The 25,393-nt window shown below is 39.1% G+C and overlaps 1 protein-coding gene across 1 annotated transcript in view; it reads left to right on the forward strand.

Moving 5' to 3' along the window:
- Positions 1 to 25,393, forward strand: part of LOC116993230 (rho GTPase-activating protein 42-like) — a 149,997-nt gene that overhangs the window by 16,262 nt on the left and 108,342 nt on the right. The window contains 1 exon segment of the mRNA XM_033053639.1: positions 18,050 to 18,145. Within this exon segment, the coding sequence (XP_032909530.1) occupies positions 18,050 to 18,145 (96 nt within the window).

Here is a 25,393-nt window from a genome sequence, read left to right on the forward strand (position 1 = left end):
CCGGGTGGTGGCGGGCAGGACTAGGGAACGCGGCGCGGCGCGGCCGGCGAGCCGGGCGGCGGCAGCCCGCCGGCAGGGCTAGGGAACGCGGCAGCGGGGCGGTGCTGACGGGAGAGGGGGGCCAGCGAGCCCGGCGGCGGCGGCAGTGGCTGGCCCGCCGGCAGGGCGAGTACGTAAACAACGCAACGGCGAGGCGGCTGGCATGCCTGCCAGCGGCGGCAGTGGCTGGTCCGCCGGCAGGGCGAGTACGTAAACAACGCAGCGGCGAGGCGGCCGGCATGCCTGCCAGCGGCGGCAGAGGCTGGCCCGCCGATAGGGCGAGTACGTAAACAGCGCAGCGGCGAGGCGGCCGGTATGCCTGCCAGCAGCGGCAGTGGCTGGTCCGCCGGCAGGGCGAGTACGTAAACAACGCAGCGGCGAGGCGGCAGGCATGCCTGCCAGTGGCGGCAGAGGCTGGCCCGCCGATAGGGCGAGTACGTAAACGCAGCGGCGAGGCAGTGCTGACGGGAGAGGGGGGCCAGTGAGCCCGGCGGCGGCTGCAGCACCACCCGGCCGACCCCGTCAGCAACCATGAGCGGGCCGAGCCTTCCTGGCCCCGCCCCGAGCCAGTAAAGCCCTCTATGCCGCGATCCTGTTACTAATTGGCCAATTTGTGAAAGCTGCGCACGGATTCTCGCGACGAACGAAAGTGCGGCTAATATTCGGGGTGCGGCTTATCTATTGACAAAGACAGCAACATTGTTGAGGCACCGGAAGTGCGGCTTATAATCCGTGCGGCTTGTATTCGTGAAACTACTGTATGTTGCTCAGTGTTAACACCCTTTTTCCAATTTGATCTCCAGATTTTATGATGGGTCTGATAAATGGTGAGACTCCTTGGAGATTCAGAAAGGAATTATTTGGCAGCAAAAATAAGTGTTAATACAAAAAATCTGCTTAAGTTTGATTCCGTTATAAGAAGCTGCAGCAACTGAGTTAAGTGCTTGTTACTGCCTTCATGTCCTGGCAGTTGTGAAACCAGTTTGGTTGGTCTATCCTGTGATATTCCAGATGACTGAGTATTTTACTGGCTTAAAGCCCACATCCTCTTGTGTTTCTTTCAAGATAAATATTTTACACAGCTGGAATATGCACTTTGCTGAGTTCAGTACTTAGCAAAACTGAAGCTAAAAGAAGAATCTTCTGCTACCTTCCTTACAGCTCTACTTGATCTTTAAGGGAAAATATTTGTTTGGACTCTAAAATATTATGAGGATTGTGTAGGTTGCTAACGATATTTTCAGAAGTATAAAAGAGCAAGAACTAAGAGCTCTTGAATTCTCAATGGAATGTGATTTTCTCAGAAATACATCTTTCTTCACTCAAAAAGTTGTTGTGCAAGCACCTCGAGGTGTTGCTTGTCTGTGGAGAGATGATAAAAAACAGAGTCTGACTATTATGCGCATCCAAAACATGTTCTGTTTTTTCATGCAGTAGGACAAACCCATAAATTATAAAATGATTTTTTAGACATATTTATTGGGAAGCTATATACCAACTAGTGAAGTTAGCAGCTGCATAATCTTTTAGCCACTTGGGTAATTCATTTCAAAGAGATTTCTTGAGTTGAAACCTTTACTAGATTTTCTTGCTAAGACTGAACTTTTCAGGGTTATTACTGGATTTTGTTTTTCTTTGAGGGAAGAGAAGTTTCATTTTTCATGTTAGAAACAGCAGGAGGAAGGATTAGCACAAAAAAAAAATAAAAATAGGTACCTTGAGTGTCATTACTGAAAAACTGGCACTCTAAGTCCTCGTTTTTGTTTGACTTAGTTGGTGTTCTATTTCTAAGTAACTGTGTGCGTATTTTGGTGACCTCCAAATTCAATAGGAAAATAATTCTCAATGAGGCTATTTATGTCAAACTTCATGTTGGTTCTCTCAACCATATTTATAGTTACTGTTTCCCACAGTAATTTTGAGAGCAGTCTTTACTTGGTTTTGCCCAGTTTATAATTAATATTCCACAGTGATTTTTTAAAATTTTATTTTCAGTCATTAGGGGTATTAGCAGCAGAATACACAGGATTAATTTCTATATTTAGCTTGAAGGTATGATATCAAAGTTAAATTTGCTAGCTCTTTGGCCACTAAGCTGTGACCAGCTAGCATAGAGGTAGCTCTGATTATGTCAGTGTTCTGCGCTCTTGTCTGTGCAGAGTGGATCCCAGGAGTATTGTTTTGTGTTAGAAGGTGCTTGTAAAAGGATTTAGCAAGCCTGTCTTTGTGAATAATTGGCTTGATAAGAGATGATGTTGTATGTTTAGGGAACCAGGGGATCAGAATCTTTAATAGCTGAGCTATTGAGTCAGCAGGAGTCATTATGATCTGTCTTAACAATGTATAGATTGGGCATGCTTAATTCAGATACAATTCACAAAACAGAATTGACTTTGGAGAAACTATGTATTGCCCTGCATATTAGACCCAAATATATCTGCAAAACCATCTGCTTATTGGTGGCTGTAATTTTAAATAAAATACAGTCATTTCACGACCATGAGACGCACGGGACTATAAGGCGCACTCCCGGGAGTCGGCAAAATTCGCCACTTTGTAGATCATATAAGGCGCACCGGACTATAGGGTGCACTTTTTTTTTGCGGTGAGGCAGCCCCCAGCTCCCTCTGCATGGTTGCTGGCCGAAGCTCCGCCCCCACCCGGCAGCCATTGGCCCCCGGGCCTGCCTCCACCCGGCTGCTGCGGCACTGCCGGCTCCCCCCACGGCTCACAGCTCACACTTCTGGGGTGGCAAATGTTGCGACTTTGTACATCATATAAAGCGCACCGGACTATAAGGCGCACTTCCGGGTTCGGGGAAAAATTTTAGTCAAAAGGGTGCGCCTTATAGTCGTGAAATTACTGTAATTAAAAATAATAAACACCATCCCTCTCCCCCACCTAGTTAGTGCCATGTTTTCTTCCTCTTGCAGCCTATATTTTAATGTGTTCTGTTTGCTTATATCAAGGAAGCTAATATGAATGTTTGGGGAAGAAGGTGTTTTGCTTGGTTGTTAAATTAATTCTCTTGAGTAATTCAGAGTCTCTTCACTGATTCATGTTTATGTACGTGTTCAACTGCAGATGAAAAAAGATTACAGTCAACAGACATCGAGCTCTGAAAGGACCGTTCATTGCAGTTAAACATTTTACATGCCCACAGAAAGAAAAAAATATTCTGCCTTTGGGAAGCAGTGTGCAAAATCCAAACTACCGTGTTTGTGCTCTGTTTGGTTCGTAGTATTGCTCACTGTAAGTAGCAAATGTTGTCTAGACTGAAACTTTTCACTTTACAGAGAATTCCAGTTCCATTTTGAAAGAAATCAATGATTTCAGAATTAAGTTCCGTAACAGAACTTGCTTGGTTTTAAGCTTGCTGAAAATTTCCATAGTTTTTCAAAAGTATACTTTCATGGAAAATTCCCACTTGTATTAAATTGAGTCTAAGGGAGCCATATATTAAGTCTACAACTTTGAAATAAGTCTACAACTCCTTTAAGCCACTTTTCATTGAGAAAATGGAGAGGAGGAGGTTGTGATAGAATGGAAATCCAACTAGCCAACAAACTGTGAGCCATGCAAAGCTGGTCCTTCAAGTGCAACTTCTTGCAGCATTCTTGAGGTAAAATGATATTATGGTGAGGTCAGGGACATTCTGCAGTCAGTCTTCAGATAAAAATACAGTTCTAGGGTTAAACACCAAATTTTCCTTTATGAGTAATATAAAATAACTGGTTCAGGCTCAATGTGTTTCTATTTTTTTTTCTTCCTTCTCTCAGTGAATTATTGACTGATTTACTTGTTATTGACTTTTCCATTGTGTATGCAAACAAGATGGATAGGTATTTTCCAAAAGCTTTGTCACCAACTATTTAAGGGTTATTTTGTATCTTTAAAGAAGGAATTTTTTCCCATTTCTCTTGGTGAAAACCCATATGGGCTTCTTCTAGAACTTCTCTGCAAAGAAAGACTTTCTTTCCTGGCTCTTCAATATTCCTTCAGACACTGATTCTTGAGATGGAGCTGTGATGAAGTGAGATTAAAATCTTAGCTGAAATTAATTTTAGTTGGTAGAAATTTTTATGTTTTTTGAGAAAGAAAAATAAAATTAAAAATGGAAATTGATGGAAACATTATATATGCAAAAATTCTATATTAAACTTAAATGTGAAATCTGATTTTGAAACATTGCAGTTTAATTGTGCAAACTTTAATACTTCTGTCATATTTTGTAATTTTGTTTCTTTGTTGTTTTTTTTTTTTAAAGATGCTTGAACTAAAGTTTAGCAAATGGCTGTTAGGAAGTAGGCATATCTGTATGTCAGGTGTTCTTCATTTTCATAGAGACTGAGGTGAAACAGAGAGCACTCACTGCAGTAGCTGGAGTAGACGAGCCTTCTGTAGGGGCTGCATTAAATGGATCAAATCAAGGTTGTGCTGCTTATTTGTTTTTCTATTATTATTTTAATGAAATTAGGATTTTCTTCACTCCTTTTAACGTAAAATTATTTTTCAAAATTGTTCCCCCTTGGAAGAAAGAAGTTGCAGATTTTGTGGTGACAGAGAAGCATGAGAAGTTGTGTTGTTTGCAGCTCTGGTAAGCATCTGTTCTGACAGAATGGCTTCTGGAATAATGGGCAAGGACTAGGGAACTACAAGGGCCTGCCTAATCACCAATTTGGGGTGTGTGGCCTTAGGCAGTCTCACTTTCAGCATTTCCATGTGCAAATAGGGTAATGGAGCTGGATATGACATAAAAATGTACTTTTATTTTTTCTAGACTTGGATTACTTGAAGGCTGAGATAATTCTGTGTTTATTACTGAACTTGGATGCTAGGCAGTGAGTAATAATGGGAGAAGGAAAGAGTAATAATGAACCCTGAGGAAAAAAATAAGAATCATTTAATAGTTGTCCACATAGTGGCTGCCCTCATGCTAAGAATAAGTTAGGAAAATTTTTGAAGAAGGGTGAAGATAATATACTTGTGCGAGGAATTAAGCTTTATAATCAGTCTTTTGGGCTCTGTAAATCAACTTTTTGTCATTTATTTATTTATTTATTCATTCATTCATTCATGCAGTTATTTTTACTGTAAAAAGTTATACATAGTTTACCTCGTAGTACAAATCACTAAACCAGTCCTTGCTGGATGAATTACAGCCTTGGAATATACAGTACAGTAATTTCACGATTACAATCTGCACCATTTTGACCAAAATTTTGGTGGAAACCCGGAATTGCGGCTAGTACTCCAGGGCAGCTAATATATTAACAAAAATGTGATATCTGCCCTTACCTGGTACCGTGCTGGTCCTGTCCCAAGCAAAAATGGTTTGAAATCCATGGTTTCCCGGTGTTCTGATGATGAACCAATTGGAGAACAGCTTATTGCCTGCCTGTGGATGACGGCTTTACTGAGGGGTGGGGGGTGTTATCGGGGTGAGTTGACGCGTTCTCTCGGCAGTTTGATAAAAGTGTGTGATATTTCTCTATTTCTCTTTTTTAAGTGTTTTCAGTCTTGTGTGGCTGCGTGACTGGCCGTGCTCGCGCGGATCAGGGAAGGGGCCGGGCCAGGCTGGATGAGCGGGGTGGCTGTGCCAGCTGCTCGCCCGCGCGGCTGAGCGGCTGTTTAAAGGCAACGCGGATCCATTGAGAATGCTCGCAAAATAACCACACTATTGTTCATGTCTTTTTCGGCTTGTAAATAAAACGTGCAGGGTACACTGCCGCAGCTATGATCTGTGTCTTTTTTCACTTGGAAATAATGTTTCCAAGGTCGGCACCTGCCAGTAAGCCCCGGCGATCCCGCGATTCTGTTACTAAATGACAACTTTGTGAAAGTTCACTGTGAACGAAAGTGCGGCTAATAATCGGGTGCGGCTTTTTTATTGACAAAGACATCAACGTTGCCGACACACCAGAAATGCGGGTTATACTCCGTACAGCTTGTAATCGTGAAATTACTGTAATTTCATGATTATAAGCCGCACCATTTTGACTAAAACTTTGCTCCCACCCCAGAAATGTGGCTTACACTCAGGAGCGGCTAATATGTGAAAAATTTTCTGAAATTTCCAACCCCAGAAGTGCCAACCAGGGTGCCGAGCCGAGCACCTGCCAGTAAAACCCGGCATTTCGCAGTTGTTACAAACTGGTTACTCTGTTTCATGGTGGGTGCTGACGGGCTCCGTGCTGGCAGCGCGGCAGGGGAGGGAGGTGAGGGCTCCGTGCTGCCATCCCCATGGCTCAAGGGGGCGGCGGGGGCTCCGTGCTACCATCCCTGTGGCCCAGGGGGGAGGCAGGGGGGCTCCCGCCCTGCCTGCCGCTGCCACCATGGGAGCGGGGGGGCTCCTTTCCCTCCTCCCGCTGCTACCATGGGTACCGACAGGCTCTGTCCCTGCCTGCCACTGCGGGGCAGCGGCGGGCCAGGGAGAGCGAGCCCGGCGGCAGCAGTGGCCGGCCCCGAGCAACCCCACCGAGCTGGGCCACCTGACCCCGTCGGCAGCCCCGTGCCCGCAAGGCCCGAGCCGAGCCAGTAAACACTGCGATCCTGCGATTCTGTTACTAATTGACAACTCTGTTGCACGTGGGTCCTTGCTGCGAACGACAGAGCATCTTATAATCAGGTGCGGCTTGTGTATGGACAAAGAATTAAATGTTGCCGACACCCAGAGATGCGGCTTGTAGTCAGTGCGGCTTGTAATCGTGAAATTACTGTAACTAAAGGTGTAATGGCCCACATCCTCTGGCTGTGGAGCAGTTGAAGATAATACATCTTCCATCAACCTGTCATTGCTCATAGACTGGAGAATATCTCCTTGTTGTTCAGCTGGGAAGATTGAACATTTTTATGGTCCTTACTTATTCAGTGTGAAGTCTGCTCCTTCTCCTGTTGTTGCCTGTTGCTCAAACCGATGACCCTGGGTAGGTGGCTAAAGAGGGCTTATTCCTGGTGGTGCATCAACTCAACCATGAGTGGTAACCTACTAGCAGGTGGTGGTGATCAGTTCATGCTGTCTTGAGGCATTGAAGCAATTATAAAATATGTGTCCAAATCTTCCTGCGAAGAGCATAAGCATAACTGTTCAGGGTTGGACATAAAGCTTATCTGGTGTTACATCCTGTCTCTAGATATGGGTGAGTGCAGTGTTGTGGGTTCTGTTTTTCTCTCACGCATGGCACTGACTGTCTAAGGCAGAGAAAAACAGCAGGCAGAATGTAGTGAGGCTTCCATTGCCTCCAGTGGTTTGGGGCTTGAAGTTTTCCTGAGCAAGGGGTTAGTTATGTCTTTAATAGCTCTCAGTGGATTTTTTCTTCTGTGAACTTGTCTAGTCCTTTTTTGAGCCCACATAAATTTTTAATATCCAAAGTATCCGGTTACAGTGAGATTCATTATTTAACTACATATGTTAAGAAAAAGCATCTTCTTGATTTGTTTTGAGCTTGCTTCTTGCTCTATTAGACAGCCTTTTGTTTTCGCTTGGGAAACAATCATCATTTCTGTACTGCTTGTCATTTTGTAGCACTCTTGTGGCTCCCCAGTTACCCCTTTCAGGCAGATTGCTGTGTATGCATTTCTTTAAACAAGGTATTCTTGCTGTTTACTTAACATTTATCTTTGCCTCAATTCCCTATACCTTTGATATCAACAGACAGTGTTAAGGAGTGGGACAAATTCTGTGTATAGTTTTTAAGTGCAGATCTCTCTTGGCTTGATGGAGTTGCATTAATGATGTTTCTCTTTTCCCCCAGTTTCATATAATTGCTAATATTTAATATGTTTCTTGACCATGCCTGAGTGTGGAGTAATAAACCAAACCAATTATTATATATCTGTTTTAATGACAAGTTCTCATTTGTTCGTGATAGTAGTTAGTTCAGAACTCATTACACATGCCATAATATAAACACCACTAGTACTAATGGATAGTAAGATTATTAATTAAAGGATATCACTCTGCCAGGAAGATAACAAGAGGATGTCTTCATATGTTCCTAAATCTTTTTGTGACAGGAAAGTAGAACAAAATTACAGAGAATTAAAGTTTGAAAAAAAAAAGTTACATGAACTATGTAGAAGGCTAATTGGTCCTTCTTACAAGTTAGTTGACTTAAGAAAAACTAGACAGACTTCTGCTGAAAGCCAGTCAAATTCCTTATTTACTGAGAAGTAAAAAATCCAACAATGAATATGAGGGCTGTTTCTCTCTGTCTCTTTTTTTCTTTTTTTTTTAAACAGAGATCCTGTTCTTTGAAATAGCTTTATACATAGAAAGAAACATGAAGCATCATATGAATACTGGTTTTTACAGGAGTTATTTCTTATTCTGTCTGGCTGAATGCAATAAATCTGAAAAGTAAAATGCAAAAACTAAATCTGTTAAGGAAGTAGTTTCATGCAAATTGGAGTTAACCTCAAACTCCTTGGGAATGCTTAATTCTGACTTGTTTAAGCAGGAGCTCACCTGGTGAAACTGAAAACTGACTTGTAGTTGTGTTTCATTAGTCAATGAAGCATATTTCATTTGGATGATATTTTTTCCTCCATGATCAGAATATAGGTATTTTGGTAACAGTTTTTTGAATTTATGATACTGCCAGTAATTTAATTTAAACCCTCTAAAATATATCCTTAAAAGGCATTTAAGTGCTTTCATGACTCTCATCTCTGTATTTTGTGAATTGCTTTCATATTTTAAAGGTAGGGGACAGTTTAAACTAGCGTGTTAAGCTTGTTTGCTGTATGAAGCTGCTGGTTTTAGTATCCATTCTTTCTAAGTAGTGAAAAGTGTAGTGGTGTGTTGTAGTTCACTGGCTGTATGGTCGATTGAATGGAAAAAATCTGCCTTTAGGCCAAATTTGGTCAAGACATTTAGTGACATTAAACATCACTGAACAAAACCCTGCTTGATTAGGAACCTCAGTTCTGCCCTCCATATGTGGAAGTCCATATCTGACTCTCCAAACAAATGTTACATCTGTTTGTGTATGTGTGTTAGAGCTGTCACACCCCCACCCCTGTTAAGTGCAGTATTGAAGTACATGTGACTGTGATATTACTTGTCTGATCAAAAGGATCTGATCAAACATTGTATTCCTGAGCTTTAAGAGCCCAAAAAAATTTCATATGGAAAGTGTTTCATTTCCTTTAAAGCCAAGTGGTAGTATTTTCTTCTTTTTGAAATAAGCTAAATATACACATTTTAATTTTTTCCCCTTTTCTCCTCCTTCTGGTCTTACAACACATTTTACTTTGTTGCCCAAGCACAGAAAACTTTGCCAGGAAGAAGGGTGAGCAATGCTTCTGTTTCCCATGACCCTCAACTCTAATGTTGTTCCAAGAGCTCACTACTTACAAATGCCTTGATAACTGCTTTCATTCCTTTCATCCCTCCCCCGCCATCCAGCACAGGCCAGTGGGACTGATCCTCCTTTGCGCAGCTCTCTTCACATAACAGGGGAATCTACTTCATGTAAAAGTCATAGAACACAAAACATTAAAAGATATATTGCAGAATTTTTTTATAGCTGAGGATCTGCATGATAATTGCTGCAGTGATTTATTCTTGGTTGCATAGAAGCAGCTTCTTAGAGCTCCCTGTTCATACCAAAAATAATCCTATTTTTTATTTTTTGATCTGGATAGATATTTGTGGAGGGGTAGTAGTGGAGACATTACATCTTATTCTACATGTACACAGCACTGAACTGGCAGAACTGATCTTGGTCAGAAGTCACAGCTCTGACTCCTTAAGAATGTGTTGTAACATAGGCTTTAATTATATTCTGATATTATATTGTATATTTCTTTGTCTGCAAATAGGCACATGTATTTTTTAAAATTTCTTTGAGTGCATGATAAGATTAAGAATAAACAGAGAAAAATGTCTTATCAAGTACTACTGTAAGATCATTTGATGCACCAATACCTCACATTGCTCTAGAAATCTGGGAATTCCCATGTTTTTTTCTGGCAAGTCCCTAGCTGACAGACAGGAAATCACTCTCTGCTTTTTCAACCTCTGGCAGCATCTGCTCTTAGTTTCTTTGTCCTCTTTTTTGTGGTGCTTCTCTGCCTGCTCAGTGTCACTGGGATGTGCCAGGAGGAGTGAGAAATGACGTAGCATGCCTGATAAACCATGTTTCATTGGAAGAGTCTGGGGGGAGAATACTGGAATGTGGACCCAACTCCCTGGAAAAGCCTGACACTGTTCTGGGAAATAAACATCCATGGGGTGGGGAAAGAATGTGGTGGAAGATCATGAAAAAACATTTGAAATCCCCAGAAGGAGCAAGAGAAAGTATGTTGAGGGTCAAAGCAAGTTTGCAGGGATGAAAATTTAGGAATCTTTGAGACCTTCCTGATAGAGAACTATGGAGTAGTTTTATCAACAGACAGGGAAAATACTGAGAGTGCAGATGAGTTAGTAATGATACTCAATTATTTAAGAATGTTAAAAAAGGCAGGGAAATATGCCTATTTTCAAAGATTTATTTTTCTCCAAGACAGAAGAAGTGTTGGAGTGTTAGAATATTTCAAGCCTTTACAGTGGATCTTGGTCAAAATGCATGCAGGATGAAAATAAGTATATCTGCAAAACTGTCATTTTATAGAAATGTTTTGGTTGAATATAATCTGGAAAAATATAATAATATGCTAGAAATAGTACTAAGTTATACCCTTCATCCAATCTTTACAATTTCAGAAGTAAGAGGAAACCAAATGCTCTCTGAAAATTCTAGCCATATTTGTGGAAAAAGACTGTAAAAAATTGCAGTGGTGGCAAAGGAAAATTTTCTGTTCTATCTTGTATCATGTCATTAGTCACTTGTAAAGTGTAATTCTGTGAATATGGTTTGATGATTGAAAGGTTTAGACCATGGTAAGTCCCTGCAAAGTCAGCTTGTTTTCTAATCAAATGCAGCAGTATTCTTAAACAGTCTTATAAACTAAATGTATTGAGAAAAGATTTTGTAAGAATGAGGTAATGAGAAATAAAATACAAGAATGTGAGAGTGTCGAAACAAAATGACATCACTTAATATGAGAAAGAGCTATGAAGTTACATACATGCTTTAACTTCAGAGAAACAGATGGGCAGTATGTACAGTATGGTGTCCTCCTCATTCAGGGCATACATATGTATTATTTAAAGTATTTATAATTAGCCAAAGTCAAAACAAGCCAGTCATTTTATAGACTTTACAGCTTTTGCATACTAAAAAAAATTTCTTTTCATTCATTTCTTTCTGTGCTGATTAGGTGAATAAGGTTAGGTTTCCACATCTACAGACAAAGTGAGTGGGGGTAAGGAGAGGAATAGTGAAAAAAGGAATGGAATATTTTCAATATTGTCTTTTACTGTATAATATTATTTTGTTATTTTTTCAGGGAAGTTTTAATATGTTTTCTATCAAGTAAGCATGCAAATGTGGCATAAAATCATTAAACATCAGTGTTGTTTTCTTAGAGTGTCCTCAAGGCTGTATTAGACTTAGTTCCTCATTGTAGAGAAGTACTCAGAATATCCAAAGTACTCCACAAGTGTCTAAAATAAGAAGGTTGTGACTGAACAATGTTGGTGTGAATAGCTAAGTTTATAGAACATACAGACTTTCCAGTAGATCTTGCCTCATAGTGTTATGAAAGTGGGGATTTTGTTGCATTTGATCAAGGGGATTTCTCAGTACTTTTTAGAATGGGAAAGTAAATTGTTCATTTTTCTCATGGAAATATTCATGAGTAAGAGAACGACACTGAAAAATTTCAGTGCCTGATGTAACCCCAGAGGAATGCGGCAATGCATGGGCTACATGTTGACATACTCTCCTGATGTCCTTTCCCTGGAGATTGTGGGAAGAAATTAGAGCCTAAGGTAAAAAAGTAATGTGGGATTGTAGGGGTAGGGAGTTGGTAGAGAGTTGTTTGGTTTAGTTGCTTATTGTTCCATGAATAGCAAGTTGGTGAAGAATATGCACTGATGAAGCTGGTAATAAAAGGGATAAAGAGTTTATTGAGAGCAACAATGAAAGGCTGTGTCAGTACAGAGCAGTGGCCTTAGAGCTGCAAAATCTCTGGCAGTGGGTACTCAATTCTCTATTCCCTTGTGGTGTTTTCTTGTGGACTCTTTAAAAAGCATTGTGGCAAGTGGCCAGCTCCATTCGCCCTTGCATAGTCTCTACACTGTGCCAGCCTGTGTTTTGCCAAATTAAATTCTTCTGCAGAAGTTTGGATAAAATGTGGTCGCTCATAAGAGTAGAGGGTTTTTTTCTTCCTTTTGTCTTCTTTTTTCTTAGACAATCAGAAAAGTTAATGTGATCCAGAAATTAACTCAGCTGAGAATAAAGAATAACAAGTGTGTGTAAATAATTTCATCAAATAGACTTCTAAATATAGAAATACCATGGAAAATATTCCATGCAAAAGACTCCAATATTGAAAACCATGAAACCAAAGACGTCAGTAGCTGCATCAGCTGACTAAACAGATCTTTTTGTCAGCATTTACAAGGCATGTTAATGTGCACTGTAAATTGCTCTCTAACTATAGATGATCTGGACGTGGTATGGTGGTGATGTTTTATTAAATTAGGATTACCTGTTCTGGCAGCAGCCTCCAGAATTCTTTTCATATGCAGCTGAAGGGGTTAATTGTATTTCCAGCATATGTGTCAACATTCCTAGGCTCAAGATTGGTGCTTTTGGGATGATTTGTAAACCATTTCAGGTTCCATTATTTGTGCTGACCTTCTACTATATATGCTATGAGTAGGAAAATTTTTATAAATGTGATAATTACCTAAAACCATTAATAATAATTTATTTTTCTTTTAAAATTAGTAGTGAGCACTGAAGAGTGGAAAGGCAAAAATTGCAAAGAAAATGCATTTGGTGCCCTTCTCTGAATTACAACCTACTACTGTGAAGCTGGAAGTTTTAATGAGAAAACCCTTAAGCTAGGAAGAAATTTGAAATACAGTAGTGATATATGCAATCTTGTATGATCACTGCTTTTAACTGCTTAATCATTCATATTGCCTAAATGTAATTGTACTGCCAGCTTCTGTGTTTACAGTCTATGGTGTGGAAAAAGATATCCCACTGTGATATGTTCTACTTACAAGCAAATTGACTGTAGCAAACACAGAAGCTGTTGAAGTTCAGTGCTTCTCAGTGGGGTGTTCTTGTTCCTCCAGCTTATTTCTGGCTGTTGATATAGCTCGCATCCTTGAAGCTCATTCCCTCATAAAATAACAAAGCCAAGGAAGTTCCCTGTTCATCTTCACTGTACAAGAGCATGTCATGAACTATTTAAGGAGACATGTATCTCACAAGCATTTTCCTGAATAAATAGTGTTTTAGGGATTTGTATTTGTAATACTGAAAGCCCTTTTTACCACTTTTATGAACTTTTAAATGCTTCCTTGCTTCTGTCATTTAGTGTGGTAAGAATACTGTGAATCATGCTCATCGCTGCTATTTCACAATAATAATAATGTCTCTCATGTAAAAATTGCTTTTTCGAGTGTTTAGATAACTTAACCTGACTAATTGTTTATAGAATGAGAGTTGCTTAAGAAATAAATCAAGAAAATAAATCTATTTGTAGAGCAATTTAAAAATAACCATAATAATGACTCATTTTCAGGTACTGAGGAATACAAGTCAACAGACTAGATAAATGTTTCTCTGCATTTTAGCATTCTTTTTTATCAAGTACTCTGGAAATACTGTTCAATTTCTGCTGTGTTTTATTCACATATTACAATGTCTTAATGCTGAGTTTTTCTGACTGACTTGGTTTTAATAGACTTGTATATCAGTGCATGACCAAATGAGGTATCTCATCAAGCAGAGCACCACAATGCATCTATTCATATCTAGTAGTGGACTCATACTACCCCAAAGGTTTGAAACACCAAAGGTGACTGTATGTGGTCTCCTTTCCAGTCTTCAGCTGTCCTGAAATTCAGCTGACTGAAGGATTGCCTCTAATATCCTGCTAGATCAATCATCACCCCTTTGCTTCTGCTGTCTTTGAAGCCATGGTATAATAACTAGCTTTGTGTCAGATGGCCAGATATGTTGCTGTTACTGTATTAGCCAGAGTGTCTGTTGTTTGAAGTCCCATTTACTGCATTCCAGCTGGTGCTCAGAAGTTCATTTAGGCATGTTTAATCTTCTCACTAGGTTTCAACTGCTGTTTTTCTTTATTAACCCAGTGAATGATACCAGCCTTTCCCAGGATGATTGACATCAGTCAGGAAGAACATTGGTTATTGGAACTCCATTTGCTAATGAAGTCATCTTTGTAAGCAAACAAGTGAAAAGACTTTGACTTTGATGTGTTTGCTGAGAACACTTTCTTGCAGGATGCTGCTAGGGTAGGGATATGAGTCCTCTGCAAGTGCTCCAAAGTTTCTGCTTTTGGAGATTGATTGATCCCTATCAAAAGTTTGGACTTTCTGCTGTTCTTCCAGATACCAGACTGGCAAAACCAAACAGATGACAACCTTCTTAGCCCAATAAAAAAATTCATTGTGCTTACCAACTTGTGGAAATCTTGTCAAATGTCCTTATCTGTAGGACTTTGTTCTTGTTGTGACAGGCTGTGCCATGCCAAAGCATACACTTGTTTTTTCATCCTTTGGGAAACAGCATCCATCATTTCATCACACTGTTGCAATGTATTGTTCTTTCCTTCTCCTCAAGACTCTATATAAGAAATTATTTTATGATCTGTTTAAAAAATCCAGGACAAGAAAGTGGAAGAACAATTCTGGTGATACAACGGGTTTGGATCATAGTTTTATCATCCTATATTCAGCTGTAAGGCCCTGATACCTAAAATAAGTTAATATATTACAATTACAATTCATATTACATACTTCTCTTTGGAAATGTCAAAGAAAGTGAGTCTTAAATAAACCTGCCTTCTAGAATAATCCAGAGGATTTTTTTTTCTTTTTCTTATATATATATTTTTAAATATATGTTAAATAGATTAATCAAATATATAAAACTTCAGGGAGAAGTGCAATAGAGTAGTGCATTTCATGATTCCTCAGAGACTTTCCTGAATGGATGATGACTTTTATTATTCTTTCATTAACATTATGATACTGATGGTTGGTATTGTATATACCATATGCAATACTGGTATTATATTACTTTGTTTTGGTTAAGCTTTGTTGTAGTTGTCCTTTTATTATTTCCGGTCACAGTGTGGTAGCTTCTTTAGTACTTCCTTTGTCAACTCTGCAAAAAAAAAAAAATAATCCTGTTGGCCAGTTGACTCACTGCAAAATGGTACTGAATCCTTCTTTGGAATTGAAGAAAGCAGGGAACAAATACTAGATGTGAGTACTCTCAGAAAATGCCTATTAACAGAGCTACCCCTCTGGCAAATGAGGGTTATCAGGTTACATTTTTCACTCTTTTCTAGCACACAGAGAGATTACTTCATTTGAGTGCCTGCAGAAAAGCAGGGGCAACAACAGTTATGAGCTCATTTAGACTTTCAAGCAGCCATCCTTCCCTGGATGATAGACTCCTACTGCCAGTCAATGAAGCTGGTGAGCTTTTTATAGTAACTTAGAAGATCAGTTGTCACTGCTTGAGGGAAAATTTCTGCCCTATGTGAATGTCCTAGTTCATGTGGATTCAATGGAAGGAGGGACATGACTTTGCAATGTACTTGCTGAATAAGAGCATCTCTGAATAATGCCTCAGTTTCTAAAAAGGTGGTTTATGTGGTGATTGCCTTCCTTCTAGAAACAGCAGTATGCATCGAGGATGCTCAGTGACATTAAGACTTTGGGATATACAGTGACAAATTACATCTTATAAAACTGGGAGAGGTCACTGTTCTATCTTCTCTTTTCATTTTTTTTGTCCATCATTTGCCTCTTCTTGATTGGAGACAGTTGCTCTTAAATCGGTTTTAATTCAGTTTTGAATCTTGGTATCTTTTAGAAAAGATGAGCTTACTGCACAGCTGCTCCTTTCTGTGACTGGTTTTATAATTTTATAATCAATTGAAGTGATGATGCTCTTAAGAAAGTGATAAATACAATCAAGTAGTACCTCATGGTCCAATGTTGGTGATTCAACTGCAATGTCAGATATTTAGAGAGCAACTCCTAATTCAGCCTTTAGGAAGCTATCCAAGTCAGCTGGAAATTTCTGTAGAATAATATTTTTTTATCTTTTCAGGTTAGATTAACTTTGTACAGAACTTGTAAATGAGTGTTACAGGAAACATCTGACCTTGGAACTTCATTTTACTCTTAACTACATTGAACAGCTTTAATCTTATTATGGTACTGTCTAATACTCTCGAGGTATTAGGAAAGGCCTCATATAGAGGCAGATATCTCCAAATGGTATCTTGCTGCATGACTTTATCAAGTTATCTAATAAGCTCCTTAATTCTTCACACCCACTATTTCTGAGCTAGGTTAAACATACCTCCTTCGGGTTCAAAATATATAAACTGTGTCTGATTTGCTGATTGGCATAATATATGAGTAATCCGGGGTATGAAATAGGCATTGAGTAAATTCTGAGCAGTGCAAAATCCAGGAAGGGATTCTCTTGCTTGATAGTGATTAGCTTTAGTTAAAATTTTTAAAAAACAGTCATCTTATTTTGTGGATTTTTGTTTGGGGGTGTTTGAAATCTTTGTTTCAATCAGTTTTCAATTCTTATTTAGGATAGAGGAATGGTTCTAACTGTTGGAGATCATTCAAATTTAAATGATGATTTGTGTGTATGGGAGTTGTTTGTGTGTTGGTTTAGGATATTAGACCAATTTGTATATTTATATGTTAGGTTTTATACCTGTCTGGAAGAAGATTAACCTTTTTAATTTTGTGTCCAGCATTGAGTGAATGAGTATTTATGGCTTTATGGTAACAGAGAGTAAAGAAATCACAGAATCACAAAATGACTGAGGTTGGGAGGGACCCATGGAAGTGATCTGGTCAAGCTGCCTGGCTCAAGCAGGGCCGGTTGCCCAGGACCACGTCCAGACAGCTTTCCACCATCCCCAAGGGTGGAGGCAGATATGTGATGCTTTTGAAACAGAATTAATCTTTGCTTTCATTCATAAATTATCTTTACCATGAATTTTCCTTAAATTTAGCAGATGCCAGAATCTTAATTGTTAATTTTCCTGGCATCAAAATAGATTCCATAGATGCTGCCTTCATGACGCAGAATATTGTTGTTGGTTTTCTGGGCTCATCTGGACTGGTGGTGTTTTTAAGTCTTGACCAAGTCCATTCATTAGCACATTAATCTCTCCATTTGCCATTAATGTTTCTTAAAAAAAGAAAAGAAAAGAACAGATTTATGTGCTTGAGATTCTGTAATTTTTAAATGTAATTTTATAATGAAATTCTGCACTATCAAGTTGGATTGCTTTGTGAAATTCATTGAAAATAGTGCTCATAATCCATGGATTGCCATGCTGATTTGGTGGCACTTGCATTTTTTTCTTTTCTCTTCCATTTCCTTTTATAATGATTTTGCACTGAAACATTATACAGTGTGGTGTATGAGAATAATTAGAATGTAATTATTTTAATAATGGTAATGGAAAAAACTGTCATGAGCTTTATTTTAATTTGTGAACTAATATTACAATATTATGAAGACTACTTACATGAGCGATTTATCACTAGACCATAATTTCTAATTCTAATTTCTTGTTTTTCAAGATGTAAAAAAGTTCTTAATTGTCAATGTATTAATGTATTAATGATACATGTATTAATGTTTGAAATCTTGCATCAGCCTCAGCTTGTTTCTTAGGTGTCTAGGATATCTCAGGTATTTGATTTTGAAATACTGATAGTGATTTTAAAATGAAGTTAATGTCCAAAAATGATACTGGAACGGAAACTTCGTCAACAGAAAATACTTAATGCAGAAATGCATGGTACCTTTCTCCAGTGTAGTTCTAGTGGAGTAATTATGATTTATGTTTTTTTCTTGAATTCTAGATTTATCCATGGCAGTACAAAAGTTTTCACAGTCTTTACAAGATTTTCAGTTTGAGTGTATTGGAGATGCTGAAACTGATGATGAAATTAATATTGGTAAGTACTCTCTTTGCTTTGCTGTCAGTAACATTTTAATAATTTCTTATAGAATGTTATCAGAAATACAAGTGGGGCAGTTCACAGTTCTTTTTTAATAGTTCATGTCACAAAAATAGAAAAAATTCAATTAATAGAAACCATGCCAGACTTTAAAAATAAGTGTCAAAAAACTATGTGTTCATGGCATAGCTTGATTGTAGCAGATGTAGCAGAAAGTATACAATGCTACTTTTTGTCAGCTAAGTCGACTGTGAATCCACTAAATTCTGCTGCTACTTTTATGTTTCAATAAGTTTTCAGTGGGTTACTAAAAAGTATACGAGTTGTCTGTGATGTAACATCAGTCTACAAAAAACACTTAAGTGCCTAGTAAGACACAGGAAGTATTTAAAGGTCTAAAAAAGAGAATATCTTCATTACAACTTGTGCATTCCTAAGTATGTGGTTTTCTTAACTTTTGCCAGTAAAATTTACTAGCTGCCTATTGCTCTGTCTGTACACATGCAGAAATCCTGCATTTGCAGAACTGAACAGCTCAACTTGTCTTGAATGTAAGCCTCTTTAATGTCATCAAAATACTCTTCCCTCAGCAGACTAATCCTGGAAATGTTTCCAGGGTTCAGAAATTCATCCACTCTTTACTGCAAGGCCTTGCTGCAGTTGTAAGGCTTTTGCACAGTAGCACAGCAGCTGGAGTGCTTTAACCCCCACTGGTAAGAAATTTGGATTATAATCCATCTTCAGAAAGGCTAAATTCAGTATCATAAGTCTTACATACCACATGGCCCCCATGTGTCTCCTAAAACATCTGAGAGGAAGTAAGATGGTTCTTGAAGAGTAGTGGCTTCTAAAAATAAATAATTTGGCAGTACAAGAGGGAATGTAGGACTTGTTGGTATTTTTTTAAGAAGTTCTATGTAAAGCAGAGAGGAAACTCGGATTTAGTCTTTTCTAAGTGTATCTATTATTATGTTCTATTTTCAAGTCTCCTCTTCCTTCAATTTTTTCTTTTCCTGGCTGAGTCATTGGACAGAAGGTCTGAACTGCTTGTTTTCTCTCACAAGGTTTGCCTCATTGTCACCCTACAACATTGTGGTAGTCAGAAAACTGTCATCAAGGATGACTGGTATTTGGTCACAATCTTTCACTAACTTCTGGCAGGGAATGGGAGGGGAGGTTTTTAATTTCACTGACAGTTAAAAATAGGGGAATGAAATCACTGAGCTGCTGCTACTCAGGTGTAAATCTGCATACATTCTTCAGGTGTGTCCAGCTTGGAAAGAGGCATGGTGTGCACATACTCTTTGGCATGCTGCGTATTATTTCTTGACTGTTAAAATTGTATATATATGTTTTTAAAATAGATCTGCAGTATCTCAGCTATATGTCTTAGATTTGGTCAATAACATTTTTTCCAAGACATATGGTTTTGCATTTAAAATCAGGTGACTGAGAACAAAGACAACATTCATTTTACTTGTAACCTAAACGTAGAAAAGAAAAGACATTTTATTGTTTGGACATTAAACAGGCATTTAAAACTATTTAGGGAAAAAACACAGTTCATGAAGCTTGACAACTGATTTATTTCACTTGAAGCTTCAAAGAAGGGATTTCTAGCTTCTAAAGGACCAATTGCCTGATGGATTGTCATGTACATCAAAGAAACTTCTAAGAGTAAAAGGTAAACAGACAGGAATCAAATTCAAGTCTACCAGAGCTTGAATGATACTGTGTGCTGTTGTAGGGTAAGGCTCAATTTTTGATCTCCCTAGAGCAGTGACCTAGAATTTATCCATATCTTTAACATGCCCCAGCAAGATAGATGTTTGCTTATCATCAAAGACAGCTTTGTATAGATGAATCCTTCTCTGTACCTCCTTCTGCCTTCACCTCCTTTTTCTAAAAATGCCTACAACTGTGCATGCCAGTGAGAAGTTCTTTTTCAGTCTGCAGTGATATTCTGATTTGATAACATCTGTAAAGCCCTACCATATGCATAGGGGCTTATTGTAAGGACTACATTTCTATTTCAAGCTTAGCATTGAAAATCTATCCTAATACAACTTAGCACTGGGAATTCACTTCTGAACAAGACTTCTTCTGTCAGGATGTGAGTATTTAAAAAAAAAGTTCTGATTCTGTCAGCATCAAATGTGATTCAATTTTTTTGATTTTTTTTTTCTTTTTTTTTTCTTACCAATGAAAATATTTGGAATTGAGTTGATAGCTCCATTAACATATTTTGAGGCAGTAGTGGAGTTGAGGGTCTTTCTTTAGTAACTAAACACAACATTTTTTTTTCTTATTTTCTTTTTCCAGTCTGATATCTACTAAGAGCAGTTTGATTTGCATTTCCGATAACCTGTGCATTTTTAGTTGCTCTTTAAATATAATTTATCTATTACAATAATTCCATTACATAAAACATGTAAGAATTAATTGTAGTTAAGCTTTGTGACACACTGCACATAAACAGAATTATGGTGGTGTTCTTCATACTTATTTTAATCCATCTCTTATTTAATCCAATGATTTATTTGTTTGGGTTGGTTTGTTTTGCTTTAATTCCTGTCTTTGACTTCTAATTTTGATGATTTGTAATCTTTTATTTACAAGAATTTAATTCTTGTACAGAACGAGTGTTCTTTTTTGACAAAAAAAGTCTTTTTCACGTCTTTGGCTGTATTTTAGGTAGTTTTTTCATGTTGCTGCAAGTTACTTCATAGTCACCTTCAGATATACCATGCCTAGTTCAGAGTCATTTTATGCACGAGTTGTAAGGAATTTGTCTGACTTTCTTGGGTAAACAGACTGCCTTGTTCCTCAAATCATCTACAACTCTTATGGTTTTGGTTGGTTTTTTAACTGTGAACATCAAAGGATTCAAGCTATAAAAATCTTTTCATTTTTAATCTTTTTGCCAGCAAATTCAATTTGGGAAACAGTGGTCCCCATCTTTACTAGTTGTTCTCATTAAAAAATAAAACAACTAGCAACAATTGCTGGTTTTGTCTCTTCCTCCGGTTTGGAATGCTTGTGGAAGCATGTGATCTGCAGCAATGCATGGGCTGTACTGTTTGATGGCAGAACATGGTTATTAGCTCCAGTTGCATGTGATTCAGCAAAGCTATAATTGCTTTTTTGTGCAACAGAAAGTTTTGTAGAAGATGGCATTTTCAATGCAAAAATAGCAAGATGATTAGCAGCAAATTAATAATAATAAAAAGCCATAGTAATGAAGGTTTGATGTAACTTGCCCTTACTCTGAGAAGAGGGTGTTGCTTTCCTAATCTAACAACTCTTTTCCTCAGAAATACCAACACTTGATAACACTTTACCATTTGCTTTTTAGACATATTAGCCTGCTCTCAGCCCTCTTTGTAAATATTTTGCAAAAAAATTAAATACAGTAATTTCACGACCATAAGGCGTACCGGACTATAAGGCGCACTCCCCGGGAGTCGGCAAACTTTGCAACTTTGTAGATCATATAAGGCACACCACTTAAGACGCACTTTTTTTTTTGCCGCGAAGATCCGTGCCACGCGCAGCAAAGTAACGAATCAGTAATGGAAACCTGCAATCGCGGAGTTCACTGGCAGGTGCTCAATTTGGAAACATTTTTCACAGATCGGCATAAACTTTAAAAGGCAGCCCCAGCCGCCCTCCCCGTGCAGTGGACCCTGGCACTCCCACCCGCCCCCAGTGCCGGCTGGCGTGGCTTGGCGCGGCCGTGGGACCGCTTCTCCCTTGCGGCTCCGTGCTGCCACGGTGCTGCTCCCCCTCGCGGCTCCGTGGAGCAGCCGTGCCGTTCCCTCACTCGGCTCGGCACTCCTGCCGTACCACCTGTCCCTCACTGGGCTCGGCGGTGCCACTGCCATGCCACCCGTCCCTCGCTCGGCTTGGCACTCCTGCCGCCTGTCCCTCACTCAGCTTGACGCTCCTGCCATGCCATTCCCCCTCGCGGCTCTGTTGTGCCGCCATGCTGTTCCCCCTCACGGCTCCACAGAGCAGTCCTGCCACCCGTCCCTTGCTCGACTTGGCAGCCCAGCTGCCCTGCTGCCCGTCCCTCACTCGGCTTGGTGCACCCCAGCCCCGCCGGCCCCTGTCGGCTGTGGCCCCAATGGCCCATGCTGGCAGTAGCCCTGCGGGCTGCGCCTGCCCCTATCAGCTGTGGTCCTGCTGCCCCCAGCACTGCAACCCCACCGGCCCCTATCAACTGTGGCCCCTCGACTCAGGCCGCCATGCACAACAAAGTAACGAAGTAGTAACGCCTCCCTGCCCACGCTGCTCCTGGTGCCTGGGGCTGCTCCCCCATCGCTACTCAGCGCTCCCGCGGTGCCACCCCCCTCATGGCTCTCACTTCCAGGGTGGCAAATGTTGCAACTTTGTACATCATATAAGGCGCACCGGAATATAAGGCGCACTCCCGGGTTCGGGGAAAAATTTTAGTCAAAAGGGTGCGCCTTATGGTCGTGAAATTACTGTACTTAGTATTGACAGTAAAGGAGGTCAGTCGTTTGTCTTGCCCAGTTGAAGTTTTGTGTAAAATGGATGCATGATTTTGACATGTTTCAAACTTATAGGTAACATAGAACTTTTCATGGGTAGGGCAGCTGCAAAAACTATGTTTCTAATGATCGTATGTCTTTTTCCTCAGTATGCACTGCACGCACAAATTTTGCAAGGAGAAAGTTTGCTCAGTTCCTCCTGGTATTATCCAACTTGTATCACCTGACTCTTTCCCTAGTAATTTCCCTGTTTCAATCCTCTGTTATTCTGTTTGTGTTATCTGGGTTATGGTTGCTAGAGATTAAAATAATAAACATTATTAACTCAATGGGATTCTTTCTTATGCCTTTAACAAGTTTTTTTATATTTTGTATTGTGGCTAAGTATGTATCAGTGACATCTAATATCTGCAGTATAAGACCATGCTCTTCAGAATGAAAAAAAAAAAAGACAAATAAATACATTCTCATATTCTGGCATTCAATATTTTAGTATCTGTATTTTATTAGCATGTGCTGCTCACACATGCTAATATGTGAAAAGTGCATGTCCTTTCACTCCATGACTGCTGGTTTTGAAGTTTGGGATTTTCTTCCCTGAAGAGAATTATATTATGATGTTTCAGGTAGCATCAGATGCTTGATTTAAGAATGTAATAGGATTATGATGACTTGTACAATCATTGTTAATTGAGCCACAAGGAATAGGTCAAAAGTTCTAAAATGTGGTATCTTTTCTTGTGGGCACTGAATTCTTCTCTTGCTGCTAGCAGTTGGGGCTCATGATCTTTGCTGACTCACATCTCAAGTCGTTCATAGGATTATTAAATTGCTTGCAATTAACCATCTACAGAACTGTTAGCTCATACCTGGCAGTTACGTTGTTTGCAGAAGTTTGTTTCAAGCTGAAATTTGAAAAATCTTCTCAAATGTAATAGAGAGAAAGAACTAAAAGCCAAACTAAAAGCCAAAGAAATGCAGAATGCTAATAGTAGCTGTTTGTTAAGAGTCCACTGCTGTGTTTTGCTTCTTGTTTTAGTTGAGCAGTGAAGCCAGAAGCTTCATCTTCATTTTTTCTTGTACTGGGCATCCACATGCACAATGCTTTTCAGTTAGCATTTACTCTACCCTCCTGGAAAGCTTGTTAGAGGACAAGCATCCTGTAATTCAGAGCAGCAAATAAATCTGTACTGGAAAATTTTTATATTGAACTACACCCTAAACAGGGGAAAAAATAATGACATTTCCTTTCTTCCCCATCTTTTGTAACAGTGTAAAAGTTTAATTGACTTTAAAGAGGTACCAAATTCCATTTTTAATAGTACATGCTGTGGATGCAATGCTGTATTCAAATAATGAATTTAAAACAACGACAAAAAAAGCATAGGAGCTTTACACAAACCTACATTGTATAGAGACAAATCTTGACAATCAGGCTATAGACTTGGCAGTCTCCAGGTTAGGACACTGTCTTTTGGAGGCTCATCAGGAGTCTGAGAAGGTAGATGTCAGGTTACTCGTCATTTCAAGCCACTTTTACTTGTGGTGTGTAATGGCTTCTTGAATTTGCTTGACTCTTCCTGAATTATGTATTAAATGCAGTCAAGCCACCTACAGTCTGAGTCACTTGGATATCTTACAGGTCATCTCCTTAATTACTTGAGGTTAAGCTTTCATGTTCAAGAAAGTTATTTTTGGGGTTAATATTATACCTACTTTGCACTGAATTCCTATTTGTAACCAGGCTTTCAAATGGAATTACCAAATTCCAAGTAAGTCTAAATTTACTTCCAGCATCTCAGGTGTGCTACTGCCTTATCCAAAGCAAAGAAAGAAAATGATCTCGCCACCACCTTGAGGTCAGAGTTCTGGGGGTGGATTTTTTTAGTGTAGGCATCATCCCAACAACTATTCTAGTGCTTGAGTTTGTTGACCTTGTGGAGCAAATTAGAGAAAAGCGTATTTACAAAAGGTGGTTTTATTTTAGATGGGTGGGGAAAAGTTGAGTCCTGAATTAGACTAGAAAGCTATTTACAATGGAGAGTGAATTTGCATAGAAAGATTGCATGCTGTTTTTCCACAGTAATTACCTGCTTAGATTTACCAGCTCTTTTTCCTCCAGCTGAAAGAATGAATTTTAAGATTTAACTTTTTAGATTACTTTCAAAGCAACTTTGCTTAAGGACAAACCCTGTCACAGGACAGGGTTATTTGGTACTTGTATTGGATTATTTTTATCTACAGAAGTTTAGTGGTAACAGTTTATGGGAGGAACTCAGCAGAATCAGGGTGTGAAATGCCTGAAGTATTTGTTTCAAATCTGTTGATTCTGTTCCTGCCATTATTTTTTTTAATCCCTGTTGCATATTTGACAGTTTAAACTAATGCCACCTGTTTCCGGAACTCTATTGTTTCTTGACTTCAAGAAATGAGTCATTTTATGGTAGTGCTCAAATCCTATCAAGGGTACAAAACAACATCTGCCCCAGAAAGTGAAGGTTGGCGTTCTGTTGGTCGAGCCCAGAGCTCTTGTCCTTGCTTTGGAAGGGCAACTGAAGATGACAAATCAGGAAACAAAATAATGGTGCAGTACATTTTTATCTGTTCAGAAGGAAAAGGTAAAATAAGTTCAACAACACTGTCCTTGTTGTTTCTTTTTCTCTTGGATACCTACTGGAAGGTTGTTGAAATTTGCATGCTCCATTCTCTGTTGATCTTAACATGAGTATTC

Source organism: Catharus ustulatus, chromosome 2 (genome assembly GCF_009819885.2).
Source record: "Catharus ustulatus isolate bCatUst1 chromosome 2, bCatUst1.pri.v2, whole genome shotgun sequence".
NCBI lineage: Eukaryota > Metazoa > Chordata > Aves > Passeriformes > Turdidae > Catharus > Catharus ustulatus.